This window comes from Furipterus horrens, unplaced genomic scaffold (assembly GCF_987537825.1).
Source record: "Furipterus horrens unplaced genomic scaffold, mFurHor1.1.pri manual_scaffold_9, whole genome shotgun sequence".
NCBI classification, from domain to species: Eukaryota; Metazoa; Chordata; class Mammalia; order Chiroptera; family Furipteridae; genus Furipterus; species Furipterus horrens.
Genome location: NW_028327179.1, coordinates 24,553,748 through 24,563,836, shown reverse-complemented (window position 1 = coordinate 24,563,836; position 10,089 = coordinate 24,553,748). Strand labels below are relative to the sequence as shown.

The following is a 10,089-nucleotide window of genomic DNA, read 5'->3' as shown; positions in this document are numbered from 1 at the left end:
TTTGCTTCAAAGGACACTAGCAATAAAGTGAAAAGACAACCCCCAAAATGGGAGAAAAATTTTGCAGATCATCTATCTGATAAGGGACTTGTGTCTACACTATATAACTCTTACAACTAAATCATAAAAACTAACAAAAATTAAAAATGAACAAAATACCCCAAAGGACATGTCTCCAAATAAGATATAGAAATGGCCAGAAAACACCTGAAAAAAATATTGACGTCATTAGTCATCAGGGAAATTAATTCAAAATTACAAGATACTAGTTCATATCCATTTGGATAGCTATAATCCCAAAAGACTCTTACCAAGTGTCAGTGAGCCTGTAAAGATATTGGAACCCTCAGAAACTGTGGGAATCTGAAATGAGGCAGCCACTTTTGGAAAGCAGTCTGGCAGTTCCTAAAATAATTATACTAAGAGCTAACACATGATCTAGCAATTCCACTTCTAGGGATATACACAAGAGAAATGAAAAGACTTGTCCACACAAAACTTATACATGAATGTTTGTAGCAGCATTATTCATTACTGAAAGTGAGGAACAACCCAGATACCCATTAAATGTGGGAATGGATAAACAAAATGTGGTATGTCCACACAATGGGATATTATTTGACCATAAAAGGAAATGAAGTACTGACACATGATACAACATAAATGAATTTTAGAAACAGTGTAATAAGTTTAAAACGCCAGATACAAAAGGTCACATATTGCATGGTTCCATTTGTGTGAAATGTCACAGTAGGCAAATTTATAGACACTAAGAAGTGGTTGCTGGACTGTATGGGAGAAGAGAAAAATGATAGCTGAAGAGTACAAGATTTCTATTTGTGGTGATTAAAATGTGATAAAACTGACTGTGGATGTGGTTTCACATGTCTGTGGATGTACTGAAAGCCACTGAACTATACACCTGGAATGTTTTGATAGTATATATGGGGATTATATCTGTGAATAAGTTTGTTTTTTACAAAATTCAATAAGAGGTAGTTTCTTAGAAGCTAGATACAGTGTGGAATCTAAAACCGTTTCAATCAGCATTTCTCGCTTTGCGTCATCATATCCATTGTTCTATCTAGAACTCTGAATGGATCTCTGTACGACTGATCCGTTGGAGTTTCATAGTCGGACCCTCGTTCTCATTTCACATTTAAATATGTGAAAACCTCTCAGCCTGTGAGCTACGCAGAGCCAGCAGTGGGCCTTAGGAGGCCTGGAAGGTGTGCTGGTCCCCTGGGTCCCTCCCAGACACCATCCCAGTCTGGTCTGTAACTGTGTCTCCATTTGTATCCAGCGCTGCTCCTCCCGCAGGAAATAGGAAGAGCAAGGCTTTCTCCTCCAGTCTCACGGGCTCCAAGTGCCCTGGCACGGGGGCAGCAGCCGCCCCTGTCCTGGCTGCCCAGCGGTGCCCTGAGCAAGACAGGGTGGCTGCCAGCACACGGAGGGGAACCTCCCTCCTGCCCCAGCCCCTCCCACTGTGCATTTTCCCTTTTGCCCCTGGGACGCTGTGGTCGGTGAGGGAGGATGGAGGATGGATGGCCGTTGGCCAAGGAGTGGAGAGCCAAGGGCGGCAGGCGGTAGCCCTGCCTCTGTCTCAGAGGGTGACCCGGGTCCGGTCGCCTGCTGGAAGGCTTCTCTCCGCTGCTTCCGCCCCCCCCCCCCACGAGTTCCCAGCTGGACCAGTAGGAACTGGAGCAGCTGTGGCGTTCGCTGTCCCCGTGTTTGGGGCTGGTGCTTGTCCTCAGATGCCCTTGTTTGGATTCCTGGGGGTAGGGTGACTGCAGAGAGCTTCAAGGAGGAGGTGACACTTGAGCTGGCCTTGAAAACTGGGTGTCTGTAGCTGCTACAAGGATGAGGCTCTGTAGGGGGGGCTCCCACTGTCCCCCAGCTATTCTAGGTCCCTGCTGCCCAGCCTGGGAGCGGTGTCCTGGGTCTGCCCAGCACTGGCATCCCTCGGGGCCTCACTCTGCTGCGTGAAGCATCAGGTTGGGCGCAGCCCAGGACCCTCTGAGACCTGGGTTCAAGTCTGGCCTCACCCGGCTGGCGACTCCTCCTCTGGGCCCGTTTCCTCCTCTATAAAGAGGGGTTTCCGACAGAGCACAGAGGTGTACAGAGGGGGCCAAAGCTCTCAGCCCAGCTCGGTGGACGGAGCCCCCACGCCCCACTGTGGGGTCTTCTTCTCTCCCTGGACACCCTCACTTTGGGCATTTTGGCTCTTTGATGCCCGGGCCTGTAGCCTCCCTGGGAATGACCCGCCCCTTACCTGTGCCCCGAGACGGAACGCAGAGAAGCCCAGTGCACGGAGTGGGCACTCGGGGCCAGACCCTGGGCTCAGGCGCCAGCACGCCGCATGTGGGTGGGAGGAGCCCTGCGGCGAGAAAAGCTTTGTGTCCAGCCAGGGCAAGCGCCCCCCACTCCGCCGCCCCCAGCCTGGATAAGCTCCCTGCGGGGGGCCCTCCGACACCCCGTGCCCTCTGCATCTCTCTCCAGTGTCCTGTAGCTGCTACGACTGTTTTGGTATCTGTCCAAGAGAAAGAATAAGAAACGCGGCCGCAGACGGAGGCAGGCTGGGCCGTGGGTGCCTGGAGCGCCCGCCAGGACTGCGGGTGGAGGCACCCAAACGAGGCGCCCGCCCGCGGGCCACGGGCTGGGAAGCCTCCGTGCCGCTGTGTGGTGGGGTGCATTTGTGTAAGGATAAAGTAAATGTTTTTGGCACCCCTGCTTCTTGTCCCTCCCCCTGCGCCAGGGAGTAGGTGTGTTAAAAATAATTATTAAACTTTAGGCCACAGGAAAAAAAAAATAGTCAAGCTCAAGAAAAAATGATGGATTTCAAACTCCTCAGTTTATTATTGAAAGCTCTATTCCTTATAAATAAATATGTATATATGATACACACGTGTATGTATCTGCTCTTTTATATGAACCACTCAAAATAATTTCATAAGTCATTCTTTATTTAAAATTGTCTTTCAGATATTCAGAAATTCCACAGGTGGGGGCTTCACTGGAATTTTCCCCAGAGTAAATTTCTTGGACTGAAACTGCTCTCGTTTTTCTGCTGTTAGTTGATGCTTGGGCGTGAATAATTCATTAACTGTTGTCGTGCTACCATTTGAGACAGGGACAGAGGTAGATGGGCTGCTATTTCCGAAACTGTCACTGAATGACTTGGAACAAGTAGTGTCAGGTTGGGAGCCTGGATCTCCAACGCCAGCCGCCGACCTGCCATTTGTGAAGGCCGGGGCCCCCGCGGCTCCAACAGGGCCTGCTGCCGTGGGAGCTGGGAAGCCTGGAGCCCCGGGCGCGCCAGAACCTGCAGCTGCTGGGGTTTTGAACGATAACGAAGCAGCAGATGTGATTTCAGGTTTCCCAAATCCAGGTACAGGAGTAGAAGTAGTGACGGCAGGACCAGGAAAGGGAACAGCTCCAAATGCGGGCGTGTTCCCGAACACAGAAGGGCTTCCAGAAGGGGCACTGGCAAATCCAGAGCTTGTTTTAAAACTAAAATTTTGAGCATTATCACCCATGCTGTTCTTCACTGGAAAACATACAAATAAACCAGAAAAAGAAAAAAAAACCTATTACAGTCAGAAATGTGGCCATGCTAATCCCCACTTTGTCCCCCTCATTTCCCCTTTTCCTGCCACGTTTGGATGTTGGAAAGAGATCACAAGGGAGAAAAGGAACGACGAGAAGCCAGAACAAACCCACTGTCGTCCTGCTGCACCGACCTCATCTGCACCTGATTCCCCTTCACTCCATGAGGCCGCTTTGAAAAGCCTGAGGGCTTAGCGAGCGGAGCGCTCTGACACTTCCGGCTTGCCCACGACCCGCCGCCCATCTCATTGGAGCTGTCACTTGAGGAGGACACTATGCTGTTATACAGTGACAAGAAAAGTCCCGAAAGGTGCTGCTACTACCACAGCTATAAAAGTCTTGAAAAGCCACTCCTAAAATATACTTCTAAAGCTTGAGCCACAGGGCCTTTCAGAGAACAGCCCAGCCCGTTCTGGCCCCCCTTTCACTAAGGCTTGATGAATCAAATTCTCTCAAGCTCCATTATGGAAGGCGGTCGAATCTGCAAGGCTGACTTAAAATGGTGCTTAACATCCCTTCAGGTTTTGCAACTTGAAACCTATAAAACCCTGTTTTTCCAAATCAGTGAAGTCCTGCATTACTTTATCACTTACCTGGGCATCCAAATGCTGCTGTTTGCCTACTCCCAGATCCAGATGTAGAGGGTGCTGGATTTAGTCCATTCTCAGTATCAGCAGAGAGCTATAAGAAAGGGCACATAATAAAGTACCTGCTGAAAAATTCTCAAGTACCTTTCTATATATGTACTTCAGAGCCAAATTAAAAATTTAAAGTATGTACTTAAAAACGTGACATGTTTAACATAGAAAAATGCCCACAATAGGAATACAGACAGAAAAAAGTACACCAGCCTCAGAGATTAAGAGTTAATGGCTGATGAATTACGGTTTTAATTTTAGTTATGCTTTTAAATTTTTCCTAGCCCCGGCTAGTGTGGCTCAGTGGATTGAGTGCCGGCCTGAAAACCAAATGGTCGCCGGTTCGATTCCTGGTCAGGGCACGTGCCTGGATTGTGGGCCACATCCCCGGGTAGGGGCATTGTAAGAGGCAACTGACCAATCTCTCTCTTGCACATTGATGTTCCTCTCCCTTCCCCTCTCGCTAAAAAGTAAACAAAACCTTTAAAATTTTTTGTTTTCTAAATTTCAATGAATACATACTAAAATGAGAAAAATAATTTTTAATAACACATTTCAGTATCTATAGGCCGACCTACATGTTTTCTTAAAGATTTTATTTATTTACTTTTAGAGAGAGAGGAACGGAGGGAGAAAGAGAGGGAGAGAAACATCCATACCAGCCAGGGCTTGACAGAAAATTTTAAGTTTGCTTTCCAAATTGAAAGTAAAATTCTTGCAAAAAAAGCAATAGATAAGAAAGACACTTCCATTCAGCAAACTTTCAGGTACTCACCAAAGCTGTTTTAGGTGATGTGTTTAGACTTTTCAGTTCATTTACCCTATTCCTCTACTGATTTTTTTTTTTTCTGTAATGAATTTTATTGAATACACCAAAGACAATCCTTTATGAAAAAAACAAAATACAAAAAACTAAATTTGTATAAGCATGCATGTGTGACAAACCAGTGATCAGGCCTGCTGAGACCAAACCGGGGCAGACCCAGTTCAGACAACAGCCCACATGAAGGTGCTTTTATTCAATGCAAATAGACAGCAACAGTGGCAACAGAATGAGACCACAAATGCAACGTAACATTTTGTGACCTCTGACTAGGCTCTGACCAGTCTATCATTCTTTTCTTACCAGCCACATAAGACAAAGAACTCATCTGTTAATGTCAGAAACTTTAAAGATCTTAGTCCAGTTGGAAACAACTACAATGAAGAGACCTTTTTTCTAGCCAGCTATTTCCCCAATTCCAAGTTGTCTAGCAGGTTAATTTCAACATAATAGAAGGTGTCATCTGGCTGCACCATGCACTGGTGAAAGGGACAGGATTAATGTGGTTTGTGCTCAAGCTGCTGGGCCTCCTGACTGGTTGTGTCCTTCTCTGCACCTCGATCCTCAGTTTTCTTAGACTCGGTTATCTGAGGATAAAAGGGACCTACCAGCCAGGTGAGGGGTGTGTTGTTAACAAGATAATCCATCACATCATCTAAAGACTCTTTCATTTTCTGCAGCTGCCCCTTGCTAGAAGTAAGGAAGCCGTCAGACACTTCTTTAAAGGACGCAGCATTGCAGAACACGGAGTAGATGTCTCCAGCCATCACCCCCAAGTGACTGGCCTGATCTTGGATATTCTGTGGTAACCCCTGGATGTTGGACAGGAGAGTGGAGGACGTGGTCTGCAGCTGCTGAGTCAGGTTTCGGGCAATAGCAAGAGTACGTGACTCAATGTGCTCGGCACAGTGTGATTCATCAGTATCATCGTAGCCAATGCTTCTCTTCCACTCCACCCAGGACAGGTAGAGCTTGTCCTGAGCACCCTGAATTCTCTGGTTGGCACTATGCACATTCTCCCTGGCAAATTCAATCAGGTTAACAGTGGAATGAAGCTGAGAAATGGTCTCTTGGCTTTTCTGCTTAGCTTCTTTCACTCTGCTGAGAGCCTGCTGGTAGGCACATGAGCGGAGCTTGGTAGACAGAGACCCCAGCCTAATATAATAACTTGGCTTCTGGAGAGTGTCAAATCCTTCGACTTTTTCTGCTTCTTTTTCTAGTTCTTCCTCAGTGAGAGGGAGGTATTGGTCTACCAGCAGCTCTGATGTGGTGAGTGCATTTTCTACTCCACTGCTCACCAGCTGCATCATCCGACTCCCCATGACTGTGTTAATACTGCCATTGACCACAGACTTGGTCTTCTCTACACTGCCAGTCATTGCTCCTTTAGTCTTGTCCATCACCCCAGTGATCATGCTGGCCACAGAATCCTTGGCCCGGCTCACAGTTGTTGTCACAGCATCCTTTGCCCCAGTCACTGCTCCTTTAGTCTTGTCCATCACCCCAGTGATTGTGCTGGCCACAGAACCTTTGGCCCCGGTCACAGTCATCGTCACAGCACCTTTGGCATTGGCAACAACCTGATTTGTTGGCTGGTTCAGAATAGGCAGTCTCTCCCCAATCCTGTCCAGCCCCCTACAGGCATAGGTATTGGCAACAGCAATTTGTGGCTCTAGCTTCTGGATGATGGGCAGAGCGCTCATTACAGCCAGCGACGTGATGGTCTTCACACCCTTCTCCGCGATCTCACACACAGACTTCAAATAAGGATACTGATCCTTTGTAGTGACATAGGCCGAGGACACGAGGTCATATGTGGAGCTGACCAACGGTAGGTTGGCCACCCTAGTCACCACACTCGGCTGTGGATCAACTGCAGCTGATACCATTTTTCTTCCTGGAGAGAGAAGAAATCGATTGACAGCAGCTCAGAGGCGAAGATCCGGTAGCCCTACACGCCGAGCTCTAGCAACACTTTATCACTTACCTGGGCATCCAAATGCTGCTGTTTGCCTACTCCCAGATCCAGATGTAGAGGGTGCTGGATTTAGTCCATTCTCTGTATCATCAGAGAGCTATAAGAAAGGGCACATAATAAAGTACCTGCTGAAAAATTCTCAAGTACCTTTCTATATATGTACTTCAGAGCCAAATTAAAAATTTAAAGTATGTACTTAAAAACGTGACATGTTTAACATAGAAAAATGCCCACAATAGGAATACAGACAGAAAAAAGTACACCAGCCTCAAAGATTAAGAGTTAATGGCTGATGAATTACGGTTTTAATTTTAGTTATGCTTTTAAATTTTTCCTAGCCCTGGCTAGTGTGGCTCGGTGGATTGAGTGCCGGCCTGAAAACCAAATGGTCGCCGGTTCGATTCCCGGTCAGGGCACGTGCCTGGATTGTGGGCCACATCCCCGGGTAGGGGCATTGTAAGAGGCAACTGACCAATCTCTCTCTTGCACATTGATGTTCCTCTCCCTTCCCCTCTCGCTAAAAAGTAAACAAAACCTTTAAAATTTTTTGTTTTCTAAATTTCAATGAATACATACTAAAATGAGAAAAATAATTTTTAATAACACATTTCAGTATCTATAGGCCGACCTACATGTTTTCTTAAAGATTTTATTTATTTACTTTTAGAGAGAGAGGAACGGAGGGAGAAAGAGAGGGAGAGAAACATCCATACCAGCCAGGGCTTGACAGAAAATTTTAAGTTTGCTTTCCAAATTGAAAGTAAAATTCTTGCAAAAAAAGCAATAGATAAGAAAGACACTTCCCTTCAGCAAACTTTCAGGTACTCACCAAAGCTGTTTTAGGTGATGTGTTTAGACTTTTCAGTTCATTTACCCTGTTCCTCCACTGATTTCTTAACCGTTGGGTGGAATTTAGCTGGAGAGAGAAGACAGAAAAATAACGAGTCAATATCGAGTGTTTATTTTCATCTCTCAAACAACTTCACATCTTTGCCAAAATTACAGAAAGTATATGAAACATTTTTACGGCCCATCGCTTGTAAAGTTCGCATTGACCCGCCCCTGTTTGCCAAAGATATTCCAGCTCTAGTCCCCTCTGCCTGTTCTCCAGCTCCTTGAATCACCCGGTTCAGAAGCACAAGTACCTGGCGGCACACAGTTAGTTGTATTTGGGTGGGAGAAGAGCGAGTGTGCCAGTTAAAACGCATGATCATGACTGTAGACAACAACAAAAGAGTTTGTCATTTCCTTTAGCACAAACTTCCTCAAGCTGAGCTTTTTAATTTTTGATATTTGACATGTGAGAATGTTAATCTATATAATCGACTGCTTTGTTTAACTTTGTTTTTCTAACATTCATCACAGTGTCTGCACCTAAGAGATGCTCTCTAAGTGTTTGCCAACTGATGAAAGGGTTTGATTTCCGGGACCGATTGTTGGGAGAGTTCGTAATGAAATAGTGACATTCCTAGTTACTACGGTCAAAGTACATTATCACCATTTTGGATAACCAATCAATTTCCAATAAAGTAATTTAGAAAATAAAAATAGCCTTGTCTTGAAAATAACTGTAGCCCTCACCCACTTTACCAAAACAAGCAAGCCTCTAAATATGGAGAAGATAGTAATTCACAGCTAATCTGTTATTGAGGTAGATGAATAGGAAACAAACTTACATAACGTTGTAAGTTGTTGCTGGCTAAGCAGTTATGGTATTCAAGTCTCAGCTCCTCTGGTGAAATGTCAGTGAAACCTGAAGGGAGAAATCAATTGGAATCTTTAAAATAAATGCCAATATTTTTGATAGAATAGTAAAGCTAAAGGGGCGAGACAAGAAAGTGCACTAATGTTGATATTAGAAAATTTTCATAATCATAAGGAAAAAATTAGAATAAAATGTAGTTGGTTATTATCTTTGAAGGGGAAATTCTTTTTCTAAATATAAATGGAGAGGAAGAACTAACAGAAAAAGAAAGTTGACTACGTATACATTCAAATTTCTATGTAGAAAAATACTCTCTATGTCAAACTATAATAAGCAAAGTTAAAACGCAGATGATAAGCTGGGAAAACCAGAATGGCGACATGACAGGAGAAGAACTAATGTTAACATATTAAGAGTTCTTACAAATCACTGAGAAGAATAAGTTAATATGAGCAAAAACAACAAACAGCCAACTCACAAAAATTTCAAATAGCCAATAAATAAGGGAAGTAAAAAAGTTCAATTTAAAAATACAACTGAAAATTAAGATAAAAGCCTTTACTTATCAGACTGGCAAAAATTAAAAGTGAATATTATTTATTGGCTTTAAGAATTTGGCGAAGCTCGGTGGGACTGAGCATTGGCCTGCGAAGCAAGTGTTGCTGGTTGGATTCCCACTCAGGGCACATGACTAGGTTGCACGTCAGGTCCCCAGTTGGGGGCGCGAGTGAGAGGCAACCACACAGTGATGTTTCTCTCCCTCTCTTTCTCCAAAAGTAAATAAACAAACAAACAAAGAAATAATTAAAAAAAAAAAAAAAAAGAATTTGGTTAAGTGGCTCTGACCAGCGTGGCTCAGCTTGTCGGGCATTGTCCCACACAGTGAAAGGTCGCCAGTTCGATTCCCAATCGGGGAACATGCCTGGACTACAGGCCTGGTCCCCAGTTGGGGCATGTGTGAGAGGCAGCCAATTGATATTTCTCTCACACATTGATGTTTCCCTCTTCTATCCGCCCACCCCCCAAAAAATCAATACAAGAAATCTTTTAATAAAATAAAAGAAAAAATGTGGTGAAGTGGACAGTCTCCTAAACTGCCATTGAGGGGACTAAAAATGTACAACTCTTACAGGAAGAAAATTGTCATTAAGCATCAATTGCCACAGAAATGTTCACACCTTCTGATCTTAATAGCATTGCTAGGATTTAACCTCAGGAAATAATCAGATGCATTGAGTCTGTTGCAATATACCGCCTGGGTGTAGTAGAGGACGAAAACCTGTTCTCGCACAGATATGTAGCTGGAAAAGAATGATGTTAACGGCCTTTTCAGATAGTT

General features: G+C 44.7%; 1 protein-coding gene and 1 pseudogene across 1 annotated transcript; both read right to left on the bottom strand.

Annotated features, from left to right (window-relative positions):
- Positions 1-2,942: 2,942 nt before the first annotated feature.
- LOC150001443 (nucleoporin NUP42-like) lies at positions 2,943-4,629 on the bottom strand. The gene is made up of 3 exons (XM_090286866.1): positions 4,612-4,629; positions 4,200-4,287; positions 2,943-3,547 (listed from the first exon to the last, which is right to left on the bottom strand). The coding sequence occupies exons 1-3, from the start codon at positions 4,627-4,629 to the stop codon at positions 2,979-2,981; spliced, it is 675 nt and encodes a 224-aa protein (XP_090142992.1). The 3' UTR covers positions 2,943-2,978.
- Positions 4,630-5,302: 673 nt separating this feature from the next.
- LOC150001442 (perilipin-2 pseudogene) lies at positions 5,303-7,955 on the bottom strand (annotated as a pseudogene).
- Positions 7,956-10,089: the final 2,134 nt, after the last annotated feature.